The 24,626-nt window shown below is 41.8% G+C and overlaps 1 protein-coding gene across 1 annotated transcript; it reads left to right on the top strand.

Annotated features, from left to right (window-relative positions):
- Positions 1–457: 457 nt before the first annotated feature.
- Positions 458–23,571, top strand: atp2a2b (ATPase sarcoplasmic/endoplasmic reticulum Ca2+ transporting 2b). Its single transcript, XM_053410991.1, is given in 24 exon segments — positions 458–1,098; positions 1,421–1,438; positions 1,556–1,638; positions 4,448–4,552; positions 6,735–6,873; positions 13,034–13,114; positions 13,920–14,005; positions 14,552–14,707; positions 14,818–14,959; positions 15,241–15,407; positions 17,976–18,064; positions 18,217–18,319; positions 18,413–18,544; positions 18,639–18,758; positions 18,874–19,074; positions 19,076–19,093; positions 19,205–19,328; positions 19,472–19,683; positions 19,811–20,031; positions 20,124–20,326; positions 20,543–20,628; positions 20,742–20,875; positions 21,184–21,301; positions 21,788–23,571. Coding segments are annotated over 24 exon segments (3,129 nt in total). The 5' UTR covers positions 458–980; the 3' UTR covers positions 22,061–23,571.
- The last annotated feature ends 1,055 nt before the right edge of the window (positions 23,572–24,626 follow it).

Raw genomic sequence — 24,626 nt, 5'->3', positions numbered from 1 at the left:
TTTATACAGCGACACCAGATACATCTGAGGGGTCGTCCAATGTCAGTGGACAAAAGAAAAACAATATTCTGTTTTTAGACAGTGTGTAAAAGTGTTATACGCTTGCATATGATGTAACAAACATGAAATACATACATGGTACAAAACATTAAAGTTACGTTTGTATTGTTTTACATTAATTTATATTTTGAATTTTGTATATTATTCATCTCATTTGACATTAAATGCTCTTTTTAAATATATAATTGGTTTAATTGTAGGCTACTTTATTCTCGCTGTGAAGATAGAAATATATATAATACATTTACATTTTTGTAAATGGGACATATTAAATGAATGGCACCTCGCGCGCACACGAGAGAGAGAGGGAGAGAGAGAGAGCGAGAGAGAGAGAGATACTTCCGGTATGTCCAACCAATCAGCTGGTTCCACATGCGGACACCGAACACCGCATTCGACGCACGCGAGATCTGCAGCGGACACGCGCGATTGCTGCCGAAGAGGACGCTGGAGCTCCTGCAACACACACAGGCGGAACGGTCGAACAGGAATCGAACTGCGACTCCGCCACATGTTTAGAACCTTCGAGCTGGACCGAAACTGCCCGAAGTGTCGCCGCTTAGCACAAGAAGAGGAAGTCGTTGAAACAACCGGCCGAGACCGAGGTGTTGATATGAGCCAGTCGGTGAAAGCAGCTCAGCTCAGCCGGTGAATTCAAGCGGAGCCCAGCGAATAGCTAGCGTTAGCCTGTTAGCCACCGTTAGCTCAGGAGCCGCTCGCCGGGCACCTGCACGCCGAGCTGAAGCCGGCAACAGCACAACACCACCAGCAGCATAAGCGGGGGGCGAACCCACGTCGCTAGACTACTACTTCCTGTTATACTTAGCGTTATTTATTTTAAACCCACGCGGGGCGACACGGGAGAGAACCGGGACCGTTTGAGGTCGGCAGCAGCGAAGCGACGCGGTGTGCCGTTCATCATGGACAACACGCACACGAAGACGGTGGAGGAAGTTTACAGCTTCTTCAACGTGAACGAGAGCACGGGCCTGAGCACCGAGCAGGTGAAGAAGCAGCGGGAGCGCTTCGGACCAAACGGTAAGAAAAAGATGGGTAACAGCCCGGGGGGGTTTTGTTCGAAAACAAGTAGCCTAGCTGTTTTCTATCCTCCCCCCCTACACCACACACCGGTGTCATGCACGGACGGGCCACGGATCCCGAGGAGAAGCGGTTGGTCGCGTCACGATGTGGGTGTTGAAATCGTGTCCTGACTCGTATCCTGACGCACCATCTTTCTTTATATCTCACACGTGTGATCCTCCACCGCTGCGGCGTCACAGTGGTTTAACTTTTGATTAACTGCGTGTCCATGTTTCTTTCTTTCTTTGCCCGTGGATCTGAATGGGGGGATGATCTGCAGAGCTGCCAGCTGAAGAGGGTGAGTGCACAGTTTAATATATATTTATATATAAATATATGCAAGGAGTCACCTGTTTTCATTCATGCATTCGTCAATGACTCACTTGTATTTTTTCTGTGAATGAAACTCTTTCAGGTAAATCTCTTTGGTCGCTGGTGGTGGAACAGTTTGAAGACTTGCTTGTCAGGATCCTTTTACTCGCTGCCTGCATATCCTTTGTAAGTATAACACTCGTTTGGGCACAAGTGGTTTTTGCTCAGTGTTGATTCAATTGACGTATAGGGATTAGGGGGTGGGGATAACAGGATCACTCACAATATGATGTGGAATACATGACCCACGAGAACAATATAACCCCCCCCCCCAAATCTATATTCTCCAAGACAACCATAACGTTACATCAAGATATGTCTTATTTTTGTATAGAATATAAATTGCGGGTTTTGTGTATATATTCACTGCAATTTGGCTTAAGTTTCAAACTTTGACACAAACTGAGTTGGAACAATGCGCATTTAGTCTCATCTTGGAGTCTTTTAAGTCTTAAACAAACTGTTACTTGTCTCTACACATGCCGTCATTCTAATTTGAAATGACCGTAATCTGACATAAGTCTAAACTATATAGATGTTGATCTTTGGCACCAGGATATTGTAAATTTCATGAGTCATGATGAACAAACAATGACATGTCAATATTTTGTCCCACCCCTTTTAGGGTGAGTGCTAGTTTTAGCTAAATTAATTAAATACCTTGTATTTAATCTGTGCTTGTGTCTACTCGTGCCGTACATGTTTATTAATCAAGATAAGTAGTAATGGTCTGTGAGCCGGTTGTCACGCTCATATAAGTGCCAACGCTCAAGATAAGCTGAGTGCAGGAACAGTGTTTTAGTGCTGCAGTAGTGAGAGGGTGATTCACTCTGAGATCTTAAATAGATGAGCCTGTTTTATATCGTTCAAAATAGAATATTCAGTGTGGAGTGGGATTAAAAGAAGTAGAAACGTGGCCTTCTGCCAGTTGTACATTGTCTCTCTCTCCACCACCATCTTTCTTTTCACCGTTACACTGATCAGTCCAGTGGGTACGATTTTTTTATTTTCTCTCCGCACAGCTCTGTCAGCTTACAGAGTGTATATAGTACTTTTCTGATTGAGTCAGTGCAGACCACAGCTTTGCAAGAAACTTGTACAAAGTGGAAGAGAAAGGTTCCCAGAATCTGTCCGGGGACAAAACCCAGATCATCTTTTACAGCAAATATGCTCTTGTTCTTCTAACAAATCTCAAACTATTGCAGCCACGTTGAGCCTCTTGTTTCATGGAGATTATGTCAACATGTCAATAGTTTAGTCCTCCAAAGTTAAAAAGAAACGCGGACATGTTGAAACAGATAATTATGTCACTTTAGCATGTTACTTTAACATGAGCATGTGTGTTTTAAGAGGGAAAGCTACAGACACCCGAGTAGTTTTTCTCTCTGCTTGAATATCTTGGTGTTAATTTGCTACTGCAATCAAGAAGTGACTCAAATTCCATTAAAAGACATCTCAATACTAGTGTGACAGGCAGGGTTCATGTTATTATTGTGAACAGCATGACAGTGCCACAAATGAATACTCATAATTTTTAGTAAGTGGCTATCGTCAGTGTAGTTTATGTGACCGTGTCAGACTCACACTCCCGTGTCCCTGTTTTCCATTCTCAAGTCACGGCGACGACATCCAGCTACGATGGCAAAGCGTATAAATCAAAAGATGTAGTGAGCAGCCCGCTCTCAATCACAAGCTTGTGCGTTGACATTTATTTCAAGTACAATGGCATAGACAAACATTTCTTTAGACTTAACATTCAGTTGCTCAGGGGACTTAATGTGTACAACGCAAATTATTTAGTTTGCTTGAATTGAATTTTACATTAAGTCGGCCATTCTTAAATAGGTTCGAGCAGTGGGTGGGGGTTGGGTGGTATTTCATTTGACACAATTAACTCTTGGCACAGATTCTAAAAGAGGACAAAGTGGTTATTACAATATCGGTCTCTCTGACATAATTTTCTTTCAGCACACTGGGGCCTATTTTCCTCAATACTGGCAGAGGCTTACTTGATATTTATTATTAATTATTAAATGATTTTTAGATGCTCAAAATCATCATGCCAAATGTGTCAAAGTGAGGTTCTGGCACAACGTCGCCTTTTAGAAATGTGTTTGGTAAAGCCACGTGGGGAAGAATGGCATTATCATACCAAAACAAACATGATATTACCCATCAAGTGAATGGTAATGACTTGGAGCCACCTGAAACTTATGTTATTTTGAACGTGACTACTCTATCCTCACTGCTAAATGTCTCTTCAACCTATTCAATCTAGCACTTTTCATATACTGTATTTGCATTGTATTCTAAGAATTTTGGTCATTATTATAGGACATATAATCCGACGTGAATTATAAAAAAAATATAAAAAGAAGTGAATATACTTTCTCTAATTTTGAGTTATTGTTTGTATGAGAAGGCTGGGAAAAAGTATACTTTGAAATCTAGTTCTCCCACATCACTAAATGCACAATTAGTTCAAAATAGCTTTGACCTTTCTACCTCCTCTTTGTTCCATTCATGTGGATGACGTACAGTGGTGGCCCACAGTGGACGGATGTTATCTGCTGCATGCTGTGACGAATTAAGAAATATCTGTTGTATTAAGTAGCTCGAATTTCATATTCTGTGGAAATCGAGCTCCACAATTCACTTTTCAAAGCGTGTTAACGTTTCCCTTACTTAAGAAATGAGTGTTTTATCGCGCTCCTGGCATCACTGACGCCAGCTTTGTCCCCATGAGAAATAAAACTATAATGATGTGACACAACTGAATAACTGTTCAAAATGTTGTTTTCCGCAAAGACCTTTTCATGTTTTCATTAAACAAGCGTATTAGTTAGTTTCATGAATGCGAATACCACAGGCTGTATCTCAGTATTAGCAGTTATTTGTATTGAATTTAACTGTACATTTCTTTTCTGTCTTTTAGGTGCTGGCCTGGTTTGAAGAGGGAGAAGAAACCATTACAGCGTTTGTGGAGCCTTTTGTTATCCTACTTATTCTCATAGCAAATGCTATTGTGGGAGTCTGGCAGGTAAACACACTTTGCCTTTTATAAAGCATCTGTGCAGTATTTTTTTTCCATGGTGATATTTGGGAATGCACAAAGGTTATCAGCCTCTTACTGAAGGGGTGAACGAAATGTCTTTACTTAAATTGTTATCACGAAAGACAGACATTCAAAACGTAAGTGTCCCCTTGAGGCCAAGGATACAGCACACATCCTATTGGCTTCTTTGGGTAAACATTCATGAAACCCAGGTTGCCCCACTTCCTCCTCACTTGATACCCTACCCTTCAGAGAAACTCTAGCATTTACCCTTTAACTGATCTGGGCAACATTTGGTCTGCCAGAGCGAAATATCTCTAGCAAGGAACTTTATCTCTGACTCTGTGTTCATTTGGGCCTGCTGAGTCCAAGGTTCCCCCCGGGGATTTACAGTGTCCATTCCTTTGAGAAGCCGTATTGATTTGTCAACATGTTCCTTAATTATAGTCAGGAAGCAAAGGCGGCAACAGTTGTGAATTCAGGCAAACAGAAGAACGAATTATCTTTTTCTTTTTTCTTTTTTTACTGGTACTCCTGCCAATCGAATTAAAGGGACCCAGCAACACTGTCTTTGACATGTTCCTGTTTGACATGATTCATGGTAGTCAACAAAGCCTTCTGTGCTAATTCCTTATTGTTAGAGTGGGTCCTGATAAGTTTTTTCAAATGTCTGGTTGCTAAATGTAATATGTAGATCTCATAAATGCAGCTTTATATCAATTACCTGATACCTTTCTTTTTTGTATCTGGTGTTCGATCTATGATCAGTTCATTATATGTGCAAAATACATCCCTTGTTTCACACTTTAACATAGGCTGGGGTTGTTAATCGTCCATTAAGGCTGTTTTTTATTACATTTGTCAGAGGTCGAAAGTGCATCTCTGCTTGTGCAATGTCTCCAGGGATTAATTCTCTAATATACCAATTGATGAACAATCACCCTGCTTTTAACTTACACCCTTAATCTCAAAGATGAGACCTGGTACGCTCAATGTATCTGCTGCATCGCGTGTCTCGTAAATTACGGGAAATGCTGCTTGTCAATGGCGAGTTGTCAAGCAAATGACCGTTTGTCTTTGTTTATGCAAACAAAGTCCATCTGATGCACAAGTGGAGGAGGTAACTGCTGTTGACTTGGCCATACCTGTTTTGAATTTAGAATAGCCTTCCCTTTGAATTGAACACTGTAGTTTTCCATGCCTTCTCCAGCCTCCTTTAACCCTGTAAACCCTCACCTTCGCTGGCAGCCATTTAAATAGCTTTGTGTCAACCGATGCTATCTCCTACAAAAGCCCATCATGTCCGGGGCTTGTGTTCTTTGTCTTCTCATGTCCGGGTGAGTGCAGCCTGCCTGCCTACCACGCTGTGAGCTGCCACCAAACCTGTCCAATCTGACACAAATCAGTCAGGCAGGGGAAATTTGGATGCACAAGAGACATTTTTTCGGGCTAATACCTGTGATTTAAGGGGCCATGTGCCAGAAAAACTATTGAATTCATACACCAGACAAATAGGGGGCAGCATACCTGTATCATTGGAAATAGGGAAATTAACTCCTTATCCTTTGCAATCTGAGTGACTGTTCTATTAATTCATTGACAAAGATGAAGTCACGCCCAGTCGACCCAATCAGGTAGTATTGGGAACTGTAGGAGATGAACCACGGCATGAAGAGGAACACGATTATGAAGTAATCCTCGAGAGTTTTGATGATTACCTATAACTATTGAATATTTTAAACGGAAATACTTTAACATTTCTCCTGTAATTTAAAGAAAAGTCAGAGGTACGGGTAAATCCAAAGCATCTTTGCCGGATTTTCTTGTTGTGGCTTGTTTTGATAAAGTTCATTCTGAGCCATCAGTGATTGTGGTTGATGGGTGTGTTTTTCCTGTTGAGCCTTTTATAAAATAACCCAATGTTTACATACTTCTCCCTCGTCTCTCCCAAACCGTGTCATGATGTGCACAGAGATTATTTTTTATTTGTCCTTTTTCTTATGTAAAGATTAGGCTAGGTCAGCTCTTAATAACTTGGCTGTAACTGGGTATCTAGGGACACAGTTGTTAAGATCTTTCTTTTCATCTGTCCCCTGTCTTATATTATAGTTTGTCTTTGTATGGAATGAAGTCATTTTTAACCTTTAATCCTACTTCTACTGTTCAGGAACGAAATGCAGAAAATGCCATTGAAGCGCTCAAGGAGTATGAGCCCGAGATAGCAAAGGTGTACCGCCAGGACAGGAAGAGTGTCCAGAGAATCAAGGCCCGGGACATAGTGCCTGGGGACATCGTGGAGGTGGCAGGTAAGACTGAAAGATATTGCACTACTAAGACAGGATGAATCTAATACTCGGAAGGTTTTAACTTGCTTGTAAGTAATTATGGCAAAACGACAACAAAATCCACTGGAGAAGTCTGGGATGAATGTTTTCTGCCTCATGAGTCGATGTTATTCAACACGCACATGCCATCGGTGACTGAAAGAGCTGCATAACAGTTCTGTAAACATCAACAGTGTTGTGACGTACGCTTCACGCAGTCCAAACACACACACAGCTGATCTCTCATCCTATTCATCTCCCATGACAATTTCCAACTAATTGTTGCACCGGGAAAGAAAAGCAGTTATGCAATACAAGAGCAGAGGTCCAGTCTGTTCCTGAACATTTTTTGGCTAACCTCAACTTGGACTGGGCCACATGTGTTTATGGCTTTTGCGTCACTGCTCCTCAATTCTCTTGTTTTTCTCACTGGGTCTGTCTCACTTCGCCTCTTTTCTCTCTTTGATTGGTCTTCTTTCATTCATTCTCTGTGTCTCTTAATGACAAAGCTCTCCAATTTCTTTGTCATAAATTAAACAATAGTGGAAAAGAGTCACAGAAAAATTACATTCTGTTGTAATTTATTTCTGAAGGCGTTTTCGAATGGCCAGGGATCGAACAGGTTTTGATGATATGTTCGGGTTGACAGTGATTTTCACATAATATAGTAAACAAGCAAACACTAACAATGGATCAGAAATGTGCAACAGTATTTTTTGACACGAGATGTGAAACAAAAGCCAGCCGCTAAAGATTCATCCAGAGTTCAGGTCCACAGTTACCTGTGCCCATTACACTCACTCTGCAGCTCCCTCTGGGGACCAAGAAAAGACTGCTCCACTTGATGAGTCTTTGTCGCCTGGAGGGACAGGGCTGATGATTCGAGCCCAACTCTGGACTTTTAGGGAGAAAATCCCACAACGCTGTAACACGCTAGTGTTAAATCTCGTAGTGGCTCTTATTTTGAGAACTCGAGTGAAGGATTAATTCATGACAAAGAGATCTTGTACGTTTATCTGTTGACACAAGACAACATCAGTAAGGTCACTCCGCTACTCTAAAACAATGGCCTTCTGTTCTTTAGTCTGCATTACAAAACCATCAGTGGTTGTATGTAATGTTTACTATATGGCAGATAAGCGCTGGTGCTTAAGTTTAGTTAATCATCAAAAAATACTGTACAAAAAAGATAATTGAGGAAGCCTGTCGAACATGAAGAAGCACTGTCTGCAGCTTGTTGTAGCACTGCAGAGACTAATGTTCACACGTTCAGCCCAAGAAAAAACAAATGTAAAACACTGAGCAATGAACGTGGGAACCCACAAACAACTTTTTACCAAAAGCCTCATTATCAATTAGTTTTGAATGGACAATATTAAAAGTAAGTAAAATTTTGTAATCTGCATTCTCTTACTCAATTAAACAATAATCTGTACCAAGGTTGGACAGGAATTGGAGATGGAATCTGATTATGAAAGACAGTACCCCAAAATCCTGTGAGCTTTTAATTCTTTATTTTGCTGATGTCAGTGAACAACAAGCCTCCAGCTCTTGTTCCTCTCTGGCAGAACTACATCTCAGCACTGACTGCTGCACTTGACATTCAGAACGGCTGTCTGTGTTCAAGCTACTATTATGCCCTATTCAGAGGGACGTGGGTAATTCAGTGTGCCAACTTAAATGTTTTAGTTGGAGAGTGTCTGAATCAAACTAACCCATCAGCATTATATACACAGTTGTAGCTTCTGATTTACTGTCTGCAGTTAAAAGAAAAGATAGATGGGCCTCTGCAGGCACATAAGTGATGGGGATGGAGCTGATTAACAGATTTAAGTTGCACAGTATGGATCTGCCTCAAAATTGAATGAGCTTGATGAGCTCCATTTATTTATCCAAAAAACAATGTGTGTTTGTGTTATCTGTGGTGGGGAAACCACTGAGTTTCCGTGTGCAGCCTCATGATGCATGCGTGTAATGCCAGGCTGCAAAGTGTCTTGTCAGACCAGGCGTATGTTTATATCCTGGGAGTACTTTTAGATCTGGAGCTCTGATAATTGGCTGTCACCAGCAGGGCTTCTCCATCTGAGTAGTGGTTAAGTGGTTAGTGGAACACTATGTTAGACCTAAAAAGTTATACCCATAAGACATGCACCCTCTTGTCTTAAAAGCTTATAAAGATTTTCCTCTGCGACATGTTTACTTTGGTGTATTTGCTTGCGTGTCACATGTGAGTGTTTTGGCTGTGTTGTGAAAACAGTTGGTTTTGTTGCAATATAAATTTGGTATCATTGATACCGCAGATTCGCAGCAAGAGTCTATCTTTGGGGCCAAAGCATTAAGTGACACACCAGTTTCCTTTTGTGGCAGAGTTTTGAGTGTCTGCCTTTAGCAAATGGCCATCAAGCACAGTCTTTGCAATGCTCTTTAGGATGCATGTCAATTTGGTGCATTCTAAAAGTCCAGTTGACTGTAAAGTTAATTAATAGTGCAAGGGGAGAAGAAATTAAGCTCGATGTTGAATTTAAATTGACCTAAATAGAATTTACCCATGCTCTGTTAGTGAAGGTTAAGTATTTGTAACTTGTGTATGTTACATCACTATAAAGTCTCCTGAACTGAAGTCCACCTACTGTCTTGTGTATTTTCAACATTTATACAGTTTACTTAACTGGTCGTGCAGTAGCTTGAATGGTCCCATCACAGTCGGCCCTATTGAAAATGTTAACTTCTAGGTGCTTTTTTCTGCCACAGATTTTGACACTTCAGCTCATTTTAGAGGGAGAGTTTGTCATTTTTCTCTACAGTAATGCTTTCATCGTGTTGCTTGCGTTACCCATGACTCGGTTTAACACCACATCCTGTCTATTGTGACATTTCATTAAAAAATTCACTTTGTGAATCTACTGGGTCTATTTTTGGCCGGCATATAAGACACGTCTGACAATCCCCCTTTAGTTTGCTTTTGTTTCAGCGGGCAGTGGCTTTTTGAGCTAGAGGTTCTTAGCTGCCAAAGTGATGCCCTTGACCCCTGTAGCAGGAACGTCCTGTGCGTAAGGAATAAAGATTGTCTTTCCCTAATTGCTCGCTTTCCTGCTTGATTAACGCTTGGTAGTTGAATTTAAACCTAGATGTGTATCACATAAGTGACTAACCAGCTCTTTTGTCCCTGGGTTGTGGGTCTGTCCTGCTCTGGGTTTAGGGTTTCTGGCAGAAATACAGGATGTAACATTTAGAAAGGGTTCACATTCAGACTCATAAATAATTTGTCCTCCAGACGGCTACATGGCCAGAGTTCCTCTTTAGTTTAAGACGGTACTATAGTCTGCTATCTGTCTCTGTCTGTCGCTTGCTGCCTGTCTGTTTCTGCTTCGTCCTCTCACAGCATAGATACCGAAATGATATGGCATACAGTATGTGTGTGCCTGTAAATGTTTGGTCTTGGGATTTTTCCATTCATAAGATGAGTCTCTCGAGGGCTTTAGGGCCTCATGAAAGGTCCCAGAAGGCTGTGAGCCTACGTGCTAACACATCAGCGGGGCTCAGTCACTGGGAGAGAAAATATACGACTACCTTAAGGCTTCTAAATTTTCACTAGACCCCCCAAGATGAATAGTTGGGTGCTGTGTTAGCATATCTCTAATTTAAAATGCTCCACTCCATGTTATGATGTTGACTTGACTTTAAACTTTGTTATATGGGATAGTTGTATCTGCAGTTTCTGAGATTCTTGAGTTGAGACTTCAGTCTCCGTCACGCTGGTGTAGGTGTTTGGTCCATGGATAGGATAACAGGGAGAAAAGAGGGGCTCCAGATCCTGGATAGAGTCTGAAGACAGCCTGAGTCTTTACAAGCAGATGGGGTGTTATCACTCAAGAGTATGCAGTCTGACATTTGTTCTTCACTCAAGGGAGCAGATAACACAGATAAAGCCCTTTTGTTCACATGAGAGAAGGAAAGGTCCCAGAGGCTGTTTACTGTTTCCCAGGAAAGTTGGAGCTAAAAAGAGCATTTTTTGTAAGATGAAACGAAAGGATACTGTCACTCTCAGTTGGAACAGCTGGGAATTCTGGGTCTGCAGAAACCTGCAAAATAACTGTTTGGTTATTTCTGCCTATTTGGCAACATTAATAAATGATAACAGTAATTTTCAGACATTAACAATTGCAGCTGTATGTATGTATATATGTATATTAGAGGCATTTGTGGCAGTATCTGAGTTTTTCTTAATGCTGTTATTGGAAAATTTTTAACGTGTGTTGAAACATAATGGGTTTATAATTCCAAAAAGAAGTAGGTTTATTTGGATGCCCTTAATGATAAAAAATGTCTGCCAGACCAGGTTACTCGTCTCCCCTGGGTCCCCCCCTCCTCTCCTCCACTTTCTCCTGTATGTTAAAGGGGCATGTAGTTTGAAGGCAGACAGGTGATGAAGTGGATTTGACAGCCTCTCTTCACTACGAAGACCAAATTTGGTCATACAAGTCAGGACAGTTCAGAAGCAATGTCACTCATCATGACCTCCGCATTACCACGTGTTACAGTAACAAGATAATTATTTTCACAGTGCAAGCAAAATGTGAAACGATTCAGCGTGGCTTATGCTTTATTGGTTACACATTTCTTGTGTAGAGTTTGCTCTGTTCAGGCTGTATTAATAGCTCAACGCTGCCATAAACTCCTGAGAATGGGAGGGATGAATGAACAATCTTTAAACAAGGACACATCACTCTGTTTCTATTTCAATACAAATTACGTAAAGCGGGTTCTCCTCGCTTAAAACAGAAGTTTTTTTTATCATCAGCATCCCCTCCCCCAATTCCAGCAGCTCGTTTGCAACTGATCAAAATAGTTTTCCCATTTTTGGACTGTGTTTTCGCAGGACTCATCTAATCCCTCTTCCCATTCTCTCCTCTCCTCCCCCCTCCCCCCTCCTCGACTCTTCCTCTCCACTCAGAAGGGCACCGCAGAGGCCCTCGGGTTGGTTTACATGTCTGTCACCACTGTCCACAGAGGGATCTCTTAAGAGCCTCTGGGTCATCACTTTATATTGCCTTTGCCTTCAGCCTTTCAGACTGCATGATGTCTCTTACTGTAAACTGAAAGTAATGTTTCATTTTGGTGCAACAGTGGAATTTTCCACTGTGCTTTAGTTTTTCATTAAAACGTCACATCGTTTTTTGGGTGCTATGGGGACCCGTCACTTGTCTAACTAATATTGTAGAGTATTATACAGGGAGCAGACAACACTTAAATGTACGTCATGGTCTTTTTCAATTTTCTCACTTGCTTTTTCAATTCCTTATCATGGATGTTAAGAAATGCTAAACTTCATGTTTGTATTTAGTCTCATTGCATATCTCAGCTACACACTGGTGGTAGTATGAATACATTTTTGAAAGCAGATGTGCACAAAGTGGTTTGAGTTTTAAATACTTTTAAACTTCAATCAAACCACAATGCTGAAAGTTCCATTATCAGCCTTTTCTATCTCTCCACATCCGACCTGAACAGTGCACGAAGCCATACAAAGAAGTCAAACTCTCTGATTCCCCTATTTTCAGCAAAGCTGTTATCTGTTTTCTGCAGAAGAAACACTGGTGTTTATCCACGTTTATGTTTGTTTTACAAGGGATCAATAAAGCCTCTTGTTAGTGGGAAAAAATGAGCAGCAATCTATTTGTGCAGGAGATGAGCTGAACATTAACAATATCTGAATGCATGCCTCTCACTCTCAGCGTCTCCACAAACAAATAACATGAGTTTGATTGTTTTATTACTCCCGAGAAGCCTTAGCTGGAAAAACAAAGCGGTGGATTGAATTTCTTAGATCTAAGCGTCTGTGTGTGGTGATTTGTTGTTTATTGCTTTCGTCTTAAAGTATTTTCTCTCTTCATTAAACCAAACTCATCTTACGTGTCCCCCTTTTTTTTTGTTACATGTACAAATTTGTGCAAACACAAATTTAGGAAACACTCTTGCCTTTTTTACTGCTTTGAAAATTGTGTTAGTACAATCTCAAAGTTAACTTCATCCACTTACACAATGTATCACTCAATTGATGATCAGTTGTCATTTAAAGATGCTTTTAAGTTGTTAAGAGGTACTTAGTCGTCTCCTTTTGTATTTCTGTTTCTCTCCACAGTTGGTGATAAAGTGCCTGCAGACATCAGGCTGACTTCTATCAAGTCGACCACACTGAGGGTAGACCAATCCATTCTTACAGGTAAAACCATTTATATACTTACAGCTTATTTCTCTGTTTCAGCCTCTGTCGTATCATGTTTCTGTCCCAACTGACCTCAGCATCATCACACAGCCTTTATTCCTTCTTCCTGTTATAGCTGTTTTAAAGACGTGTATAATCTGTGTTTCTTGGCCTCCATGTGCAGCAACTCGTTTCTTCTGATCAACCCAGTCACAAAAGAATAAGCACTTTGCCACTTCCTTTCCATGCAGATGATCTCATTACACCCTGCAGTCATGGCTGCATAGTCAACACCTAAGCAAAACAAGAGAGGCAGATGAAAGTAAATGTAAAATAGATTAATCTATTGATGGATAATTGGCCTGTGAGGTAAATGGAAAATAGTCAGGGAACACTGAAGGATGTCTAATGCACAGTAGAAGGGGTTTATGTGAATCAAGTCCTTAAAACTCTTGTCCTGCTTTGCTGCCTTAATTGGAAGCAAATTCCAGGGGATATTTTCAGAGTTTCTGCTATTTTTCCTCTCTTCCATTCCCCATTCATGGCCATGCCGCCCGTCAAAAGCTCCCTGCCTTCCTCTATCTGCAGCACAGGCCTTGCACAGTTAATTACACAAACACACACGGTGGAAACACAGCATCAGATATGGTGTTTTGAAAGGCAGCGGCAGTGCAGCATTTGATAATTGTCAGGCCTGTTCAGTCATCCGCAAAGCCTTTTCCACGCAGTACCAACCAAAGCATCGCAGCTACCACTTTGCTCTCCTTGTGTAGGTGTTTTCCCAACGCTCGCTCCTCTCATGCTTAGTTTCCTCTTCCTGCAGGAGAGTCCGTGTCTGTGATCAAACACACCGACCCTGTGCCCGACCCACGTGCTGTCAACCAGGACAAGAAGAACATGCTCTTCTCTGTGAGTGACTCCCGAGACCGTTTTCCGCAGCTCAGTTGTGTTTTATGGTTTGTTATTGTAAAAAAATAACCTCTCTGTGAGCCTGACAACACCTGTTAAGGCAGCAATGTTTTGCCATCCTCCTCCACCTTTGTTATTCATCTCACCATCCTGCCTCACATCCACTCTCTATTTTAGAATGACATCAAATTGGACAACATATAATTATCTATTACGATTCCTGCTTTTTTTCTGTCTCGTATAAAGAAATATACAAAACGGCGCATGTCTGAACAGATGAAGTGTCCTCTGCTGCTTAGTCATTTAATTTGTTGAAGGATTTTCATGCTGAACACCTTCAACAAGAAAATAGATTTGCATTCAGGCAAATACCCTGGGTCTAAAAAATTTGATTAGGAAAGTGACGTATTCACTTTGACTGCGTGTTTATTCTTGCTGCATGTTGAATCTCCTTTGAGACACATTCCTCAGATATGTTGTTTAACTAGTTTCTCCCATATGAGGCTCAATGAATATGTTTTGTTTTCCTCTGTCGCTGCTTCCCAGGGCACCAACATCGCAGCTGGTAAGGCTGTCGGGGTGGTGGTGGCCACAGCTGGCAACACAGAGATCGGCAAAATCCGAGATGAGATGGCAGCAACGGAGCAGGAGCGCACACCGCTGCAGCAGAAGCTTGATGAATTCGGACAGCAACTATCCAAGGTTATTAGTGATGATAAATGAATCCCCCACTCTGTTATTTCACTCTTTGTACTTAAAATGTTAATTAAAAACAACCTCAGAAATAATAAATGGATAATGTTAATTTTCAGGTCATCACCCTGATCTGCATCGCTGTGTGGATCATCAATATTGGACATTTCAATGATCCCGTCCATGGAGGCTCTTGGATTCGCGGCGCTGTCTACTACTTCAAGATCGCGGTGGCTCTGGCGGTTGCTGCGATCCCCGAGGGTGAGAGCTGAAGAGCTACACAAACGCAGCCATGTCCTTGACACCCTGTTTGCCCTGAGAGGCTCCATTATTATTCTTCTGTTCAGACTGCTGAACAGATGGTTTAGAAAATTGTATTTTCTCTTTTTCACGCTGGAGGGACAAAGCATAGTTGTTTCACCACTTGAGATAAATTAATATAAATGTCTTTATCTTTTTTTCTAAATAACCATATATCTCCACTGTTGCATGTCTTAAATCTCCTCTCATCCTCTTGTGTTTTTGTTGTCATCTCTCTTCAGGTCTGCCTGCTGTCATCACGACATGCCTGGCGCTGGGAACACGCCGCATGGCTAAGAAGAACGCCATTGTCCGCAGCTTGCCCTCTGTGGAGACCCTTGGCTGCACATCTGTCATCTGCTCTGACAAGACTGGCACACTGACCACCAATCAGATGTCTGTGTGCAGGGTAAGAAAACCATGGCTGAGTCAAAGAGAAACCAGAAACCTCTTGTTTTTGGAATTGTCATCATAAATCTATATATACACCACACACCACAATATAGAGAATAAAATACTGTGTTTCATTTTAAATGGTTTTGGAATGAACCAACCTAACTTGCCAGCTTTAGCAGCTATGGTCTGTATGTAAGAAATCTCGTGTTAGATTAAAATATTAAAGAGACAGTTTTAACAAATTAAGATTACAATTTCCATAAAGTTTACCAGATATATTTTGTCTTGACTAAACATTTCATCCAGGTCTTCATAAATGATATAAGTGAATTATACCGTACTGTTTCAAAATAAAAGGTTTGTCCAGTTTAGTGGCCTAGGTTAATGGTTCTATGCATTTAACTGTTACACAGAAATCCTTTATTTACCCACTTAAGGCACTGTTGCTATGCAAAGCAGTAATTTAAAGTCGGTTCATTAACCTTCAAATTTCAGCTCAGTTCACATGAAATGAAGCGGACATTGGTTATCTTATCTAACAACATGTAAACCGTGTAAATGTTAGCCTGCAGCTAGTAGAGCCAAGAAACTTCAATGTCTTCTTGCACCGCAACAGCTGAGAGTTTCTGACTTGGATATTAACTGATTGATATGATCTAAATTTAACTATAACTGTGTCATTAAACAAATGATTAATAAAAGGACAGAAAATAACAGTGAGCACTCTCACGTAGGTGAAACAGAAGTTGTGTATATTGTGTATCATTACAATTTATACTGCGTTTGACGTAGACTTTATCTGAAAAGAGCGTAAAGGAGATTTCAGAGCATGACACACTCGTTAGTAGGAACTCTCATGCTAAGTCCAATCCAAGGTTTCCTAACAGTTTCTGGTCTGTAACCCAGTAATTCGTATTTAAGTTGTTATAGCCACTAAAGGGTTTTGACCCCAGGTTCCATCCTCCTCAGGGAACAGGTACAGTTCGCAGTGCGCAGGGAATGCATCATTTCAAACTGGAACCAAAATGAATATGATTTAAAAAAAAACGTTGCCATACATGGAGAGAATAAAGCCTGACACATTTCCAGGCATATGAGAACTTTTCATGTGTAAATTATTCTGAGTAATAAATACAGACGTCACAGCCCTTTTCTGACAGAAGGGATTTATTGAGCACTGAGCGCTGCTGACGTCAAATAGCTAGTAAAGGATAATCAGGATTTATTCTTACAAAGGCAGAGATAAATTAACAATCAAAAGTACTCATTGTGTCTGTGTATATATTTATTTTGTCCTCCCACATGAGCATGATTAACTTCACTAAATGAACTATTTAATGTATATAATTTACCCCTGTAGCGTTGCCTCCCTGTTCCTTTTGTTCCTGTAATTGTCTCTTTGTTTTATTTTGTTTACCCTCCTCCTCGCTTTAACTCCATGTCTCCATCGTCCGCCGTATTATTCCAAAGCCGTTTATCTTGTCGGTCTTCTGTCTCCCCCCCCCTCCTCCTCCTCCTCCTCCTCCTCACCATTCCTCATTCCGCTCTGCCTTCTTGTTCAGGCAGCATGCTGATCAGTATGCAGTAGTTAGTCACTTGCAGCAGAACCAGCAGTAGAGTTGCATAACCGACCTTGCATTTAAAGTCTCTCTCTCTCTCTCTCTCTCTCTCTCTCTCTCTCTCTCTCTCTCTCTCTCTCTCTCTCTCTCTCTCTCTCTCTCTCTCTCTCTCTCTCTCTCTCTCTCTCTCTCTCTCCTTCCTCTGTCAGTCCCTTCTGCCTTCGCTCATCCTACACATTAACATTATATTCAGTAATTTATGAAAACCATTGGATGCTATTTTTTGGTGTTTGTTTCTCACTGACTGAGAAATTTGTGCCTGATGCATCTGTAACATCCAATTTTTCTCCTGTCTGAACAAGACCGGATTAAAACGAGTTTTCCTAAGTGACTGAATGTTTCTATTCAGTATCTTACTCCTGGTGTTGCGGGTCAGACCACAATTGACATCACCCCTTTTTGAAGTCTTGCTGTTGCCTGAGGGGAGTGCAGCCATAATGCAAGCTCATCGCTCTATTCGGATATTTCTATATTCATCCCTTGTGCGTCTCTCTCCTGACCCTCTCGATTTTTTTCATGTGGTGCTTCACATGCAGGAATGTAACGATTAATGTATAACATCAAAACACCTATTGTGTTGTTTTCCTATTCAAAAAAGTGACATAACTAGTCCCCTCACTCAAGATATTAGAATAATCAAGGTCAAACCTTTTTCCGCCTCAGAGTGATTCACTTCAGTCCAGTTAGTATTCATGAGGAAATCTTCATCTGCTTTGCTGTAAGGTGACATTTATGGACCCCTCCTCCACCACAGTACATATCTGCTTTGCCTCAGCATTTCATTGCTTCACCCTGTTCTATGTTCAGTTCCTCTCAAGATGTCAAATCTCTTCCCTGTGGATGAGAGGCTGCTGCCACCTGCTGGATGCAGGGCCTCTCAGCCATTGGCTTTAGACACAGAGACAGTGAATGTATAATGTGTTAAGTACTAATAGTTTCTTTTCAACTTTTGTATTTTTTAGATGTTTACCCTCGACAAAGCAGAGGGGGAGCACTGTTCTCTCAACGAATTCACAATCACAGGCTCCACATACGCCCCAGATGGAGAAGTGTGAGTATTCAGTCTGGACCTTGTTTGCTTTAAAATCAACATTTTGATCATTTAAATTAGGAAATGAAAATCTAAGCCAATAAAAAAAATGTATGTACATTACTGTGCATTTGTGGCTCAATAACTTATTTCTACACCTGTATTTCCTTTAGGTTCCATGATGGCAAGCCAGCCAAATGTTCCCAGTACGATACCCTGGTGGAGCTGGCCTCTATCTGTGCTCTCTGTAATGATTCCTCACTGGACTTTAATGAGGTTGGCAGCGAATAGTTTTTGCATGTTACCTGAAACAACAACCTCCATGTTTGTTTTTGAAATAACCATTTGTGTGCGTCTGTCCCTCTCCAGGCCAAAGGTGTGTTTGAGAAGGTTGGTGAGGCCACAGAGACGGCTCTCACGTGCCTGGTGGAGAAGATGAACGTGTTTGACACGGACGTCAAAGGCCTTTCCAAGATTGAGCGAGCCAACGCCTGTAATTCTGTACGGAAACCTTCAGTCCCAATAAGTCTCTTTATCATTCATCATTATAGGAGAAAGGAGTTCTAATCACTGTTGTGTTTTTCTGTAACTTTAGGTGATCAAGCAGCTAATGAAGAAAGAGTTTACCTTGGAGTTTTCCAGAGACAGGAAGTCTATGTCTGTGTACTGCACTCCAAATAAAGCCCGCTCCTCTGCTAGCAAGATGTTTGTTAAGGTGAGACATGGACACAACGTAAAGAGTTTTTTTTATATTATTCCTGCTACAACTGAAGTATTTTTATACCGGAAATGTTTCACTGACTCTTTCATTTCCATTTCCGTGTTCATAGGGTGCACCCGAGGGTGTGATTGACAGGTGCACACACGTCCGTGTTGGCAACAACAAGGTGCCAATGACCCCTGGCATCAAGGAAAAGATATTGTCGGTCATCAGGGAATATGGAACTGGCAGAGACACTCTCCGCTGTCTGGCTCTGGCCACACGAGACAACCCCATGAGCAAAGAAGAAATGGTGTTAGAAGACGCCACCCCGCTTTGTTCAGTACGAGGTAAGAGCTGGGAATCATTGATCAATACCCTGGAAACACTCGGCCTCCAGGTTCATTATCTGTTGGGATTTTGTTAAACTGCAGTTATTTATCTTTTTTCTTATCACCCAGACTGATCTGACGTTTGTCGGCTGCGTGGGCATGCTGGATCCTCCCAGGGCCGAGGTGGCAGCTTCCATTAGACTCTGCCGTCTCGCAGGCATCCGAGTAATTATGATCACTGGAGACAACAAGGGTGAGGGAGTCTGCTCAGAGAATAAGAGAGAACATATTATCATTACACAAAAGAGAGTCGCTCAAATAACCTCTAGTTAGGTAAATATGTGCATTTCCAGGAAGCCTTAAGAAGTAAATGTTGTCCTCTTCTTCATACTTCAGGCACGGCGGTGGCTATCTGCAGACGTATTGGCATTTTCAGTGAGACGGATGACGTCTCCAGCATGGCTTACACCGGCAGGGAGTTCGATGATCTGTCCCCTGTTGCACAGAGAGAAGCTGTGATCAAGGCTCGCTGCTTTGCTCGTGTGGAGCCTTCACATAAGTCCAAGATTATTGAGTTCCTGCAGTCCTATGATGAGATCACAGCTATGGTGAGAAAAGCTTTTGAGTCCTTGATGATTGTCTCTAGCCCAAACATTTAGCTGGTATAGATAAATACAGTTATAGGATCTAAAATGCTGAAAATGATAAGGTGATGGTTCTTCCCCCTCCCCTCAGACTGGTGATGGTGTAAACGACGCTCCTGCCCTGAAGAAGGCTGAGATCGGCATTGCCATGGGCTCCGGCACAGCTGTGGCCAAGTCCGCCTCCGAGATGGTGCTGGCCGACGACAACTTTTCCACCATTGTAGCTGCAGTGGAGGAAGGCCGAGCCATTTACAACAACATGAAACAGTTCATCAGATACCTCATCTCTTCGAATGTGGGCGAGGTTGTCTGGTAAGGATGAGTAGTTTACACGAACACACTCACATAGATCCTCTGTATGACTCAGGCCGTCTGACACACACCATGCCCTCTTCTGTGTGTAGTATCTTCCTCACCGCAGCTCTGGGCTTCCCTGAAGCTCTCATCCCCGTTCAGCTGCTTTGGGTCAACCTGGTGACGGACGGTTTGCCCGCCACCGCTCTGGGCTTCAACCCACCGGACCTGGACATCATGAGCAGATCCCCACGTAACGCCCGCGAGCCGCTCATCTCCGGATGGCTCTTCTTCAGATACCTAGCTATTGGATGTAAGGAAGGAAACTTGGATCATTAACTGTACAAGGAAATTGACAGTATGACATTTTTTTTTTTTTACTATGTCGGCTCAACAAGTGAAACCAGCCAATTAGCATGATATGAATGAAGAATTATTGTCTGTAGTCACTTGAAACGGCTTTAATGTAATCACAGCTTGATGTCTTCAGTCTGTGTGCATGTGTAAATCCCTGCTCTGCCTCCTCCAGGTTATGTGGGCGCTGCCACTGTTGGTGCTGCCGCCTGGTGGTTCGTTGCTGCTGAGGATGGACCAAGAGTTACTTTCTACCACCTGGTATGAACTACAACAAAGCAACTATTAATTCAAAGCACTTGAACACAAGAACTGCTCGATCTGTGTGGCCCCCTCCCCGAAAAAAGACTGAATCCTTTTTCCACTTCCTACAGAGCCACTTCCTTCAGTGTGGTCCAGAGAATCCAGACTTCCAGGGTGTGGACTGTAAAGTGTTTGAGTCCCCTTACCCAATGACCATGGCCCTGTCTGTGCTGGTCACCATTGAGATGTGCAATGCCCTGAACAGGTTAGTGATCAAGGCATCTTTTAGCTCATAATTCAGCAGATCCAACATGTTCAGCAGGTTTTCTCTAGACAGCAGAAATAAATACAAAATCCCAGAAGGAGTGAGGAGCTGAACTTCAGATCTTTACTCTTTTATATGCTGCATGTTTTGACTAATGGTTTGTTAGTTTAACTTCAAGTGTGTGCTCAAACACCCAGGTCTTTATTTCCTCTTCCACACACGAACTATAATGGATAACAAACATTGAAGTACTGGTGAGTTAGGTCTCTAGAGTGAGTTTTTAATAAACATGTACCTTTGTGTCCCAGTGTGTCAGAGAACCAGTCCCTGCTCCGTATGCCTCCCTGGGAGAACGTGTGGCTGCTGGGAGCCATTTGCCTCTCCATGTCTCTTCACTTCCTCATCCTCTATGTGGAGCCTCTTCCAGTGAGAAATATTTCTTTTTACCTACCGGACCGAATCTCAACACAGTCTTTTACCGAAATGGTTTCTGTGCTTAAAGGCAGAATAAACATTTCTGCTCGTGTTTAGTTAACATTGCATAACACGGGTTGCTACACACACTACATGACTGGCATTAGTAGTGTCAGCCTACAGTTAGCTGGTAGCTACCTCAACTTGGGAACTAAATGCCTAAAGGACACGTGGGATAGATATTAGAGCAGAGGGATGATCCGTGTCTGACTTCTTGTGTTGACCCCAAGTCAAGCTCATCAGCTGGAACTGTGGGTGTCCCTCTCCTCAGTGGTGGGGAGACAATCGATGACGAGTTTGAAGCTGGAGTATTACGCTGTATTAAGCACCGAGGCTGTTATTTAGTGATAAATTATTGTAGTTAGGTTTTATTTATTTGATTTTGTAAAGAAATTAATTTGTGAGTTTTGCACTTCATATTTGCGTTCTTCTCTCCAGATCATCTTCCAGATCACCCCTCTGAACCTGATACAGTGGGTGATGGTGCTCAAGATGTCTTTGCCCGTCATTCTGCTGGACGAGATCCTCAAGTTTGCCGCCAGGAACTACCAGGAGCCGGGTAAAGAGCTGGAGAAGCCTGCCAGCTCCAAAGGCTGCTCGCTGTCTGCATGCATGGAGGGAATCTCCTGGTCCTTCGTGGCCTTCTCCCTCCCCTTGGTCATCTGGATCTACAGCGCCGACACTAACATGGCCGACATGTTCTGGTCCTGACTGACTTGAGCACAACCTCGACCTTTCCACGCCCCTCCCCCTCCCCTTCCTTACCACCATCACGTCACTCTTTCCTCCTCCCTCCACCTCCCCCCTCTTTCCTCCCCCTCTGCCTTTCCCTCATGTGCATAGCTAGTGTGTGTGCGCGTTTGTAGTGCTTGAGTGTGTTCTTGTGCGTGCCTGCCGTGTGTATACGAGAAGGACCAACTTTAACACATAAAACGAAACAAATAATATAAGGTGTTAACATTGAGAAGTAACCTGTTTTGAGTCGGTATAGCATCTTTGAACGGGTGAGGCTTTAAATGCGAGTGTCAGAAGACCATCACTCGTGTAGCTGTGGACTTTGTTGCTGGTTATGAAGGAAATATACTGTCGCCATTTTTTTTTTTTTCTTTGTCAATATTGCCTCTTGAGGTTTATATTTTTAAGGATTTTGGGAATATCTTATGTCTTATGTCACTACAGTAACAACAGCACATTGTTCTCGCTAAGATTCCCTCATGAAAAGAAAATTTAGGATACCAGAAAATCATTGATCTGTACAGAGAATGAACACTATTTTATGCAACTTTCTTTTGTTTTAAATGGCTTTGTAAATTGTTTGACCAGCGTGGCTTAGACATACCGCCTTGATTTATTTTCTAATGTTTACCATTGTGTCTTCAGTACAAACTGAGAACTTTTTGAGAGGACGACCTGCGTGCGACACATGATGGGGGGGGGGGGCGGGGGGAGGTTTGGGAGTGAACATTCAGATGCTCCACTTAAATGGAAAGACAAAAAAGAAAACTAATCCTGGAAAGCAAAGGCCGCATGTCCCATGACCAAGCATGAACTGTATATGGTTTCTCATTTCTAATTTAATTGTACATGTCCCCCTCCTTTTCCCATTGTTAGAGTGTAAATTAACTACATGGATGGTTTTTTATGATTATAATTTGAAAAATAAGCCAGTTTTTCTGCACTGGGCAGAGCACAGCTACCTCAATATGACAAAAAAGAATTTCTTTCCACTCATCTCTAGATGCTTGTTTCTTCAATGCTCAAAGCGTAACATCTGAGGTGTGCCCCGATTTGCTTATTGTGCAGAAAACAAAGAACACAATCTTCCTCCACTCTAACACTTTTAAGGATATATATTGTTTGTATTGATGATGATTTTTTTTTTTTTTGGCCATTAACTTTATTTGTTTTTTGCTTTGGAGACAGAACTGAATGGGGATGTCTTATGTTAATAACCATCTCCATGGCGTTTGATTCAAAGGACGATGATATTCAAAAAATCTTAAGAAAACTAATAGAAGTGCTCCAAATGACCTTGGAATGCAAATAAGAACACAAAAATGTTTTTTTACTTCAATGAAAAAAAAAAATACACTCTTGAACCCTTTGAATCAAAGTGTTTCTGTCTTTATTCATGAGGCCAGATGAATGGTTTCCTACATTAATCGCATTCCAGTGTTTTTGTATGTGCATATGATACTTGAATACAGATCATTTCAGAAATATGAATGCTTCAGTTTTCTCTGCACCACATGACAGGACGGGGAAATTTACAGGGCAGTGAAACGGATCATGTGTGTATTTGACTTAAAGGCTTTAAAATGTAGAGGTAGTGCTGGGTGCACCATACTCTGGTTGTGTGTGTATTCATGTAGGATCAGAGCCCATATGTATGGACATTTCTACAAGTGTGAGGAACACAGACACACAGCATCCCTCTTGTCTAAATAAGCATGTGTTTGGGGTGACAGAAGCCTGGGTTTGTTTGCACCGTGTGTTTGTGTTACACTTAACAACAACCGTGTGCTTTCTCCCTCAATGCTTTCCATTGGCTCCCCTGTCACTTGAGTGAGTATCCATCTTTTTCATTTCTTAATTGTTCTGTCAAAACCGTAGAATCCAACGAAATGAGAAGAAACTCCTAGAAATGGATTTGTCATTTTTAGGGAAATTATGTTTTCCAGGTAACTTAAAGGAATCAGAGTTACGGAAGAGAGTTTAAACTTTGTATCTCCCAGTGCATTATGGGTTGTCAATCCTTAGAGAGAAGTAGAGAAACTTGGGCTGGATGTCGACCACATGCCTCCACTGTGAATGTCACTGTGTGCTGTTCTTTTCACCACTCTGACACTTTGCTTATAATCACAAGGCAAAATCCTATTTCTGATAATATGGTAGAAAGGGTTTTTTAATTGTTTATAAAATGTGTTTTGTACTAACTCATGTTTTCTCTCCCTCTTTAGGTTGGCTTTCATAAAAAGTTTAACAAAATTAAAAGAGTGGGCTCCGAGGCTGGAGTCGTCCGACCATTTGGTGTCTGTGCTCACTCTAAACTTCACACACCTCTGACACCATGATGACCAGCAATATGTGTGTGTGTGTACAATACAACAAAAAAGAAAAATACACGTTTTCACAGTAATGAGACCAAATGCATATGGATTGACATTTAAAAAAGTGGTAGGCCTATAAAATCTTCCCTTATCCCACAATACACACAAACACTCCACACACACACATTCCCAGTTCTTAACACACCTATACCTCTGTGTGCAGATGC

This window comes from Pleuronectes platessa, chromosome 19 (genome assembly GCF_947347685.1).
Source record: "Pleuronectes platessa chromosome 19, fPlePla1.1, whole genome shotgun sequence".
Classification (NCBI taxonomy): Eukaryota; Metazoa; Chordata; class Actinopteri; order Pleuronectiformes; family Pleuronectidae; genus Pleuronectes; species Pleuronectes platessa.
The sequence above is the reverse complement of the archived record's forward strand: the minus strand, read 5'-3'. Positions and strand labels throughout refer to the sequence as shown.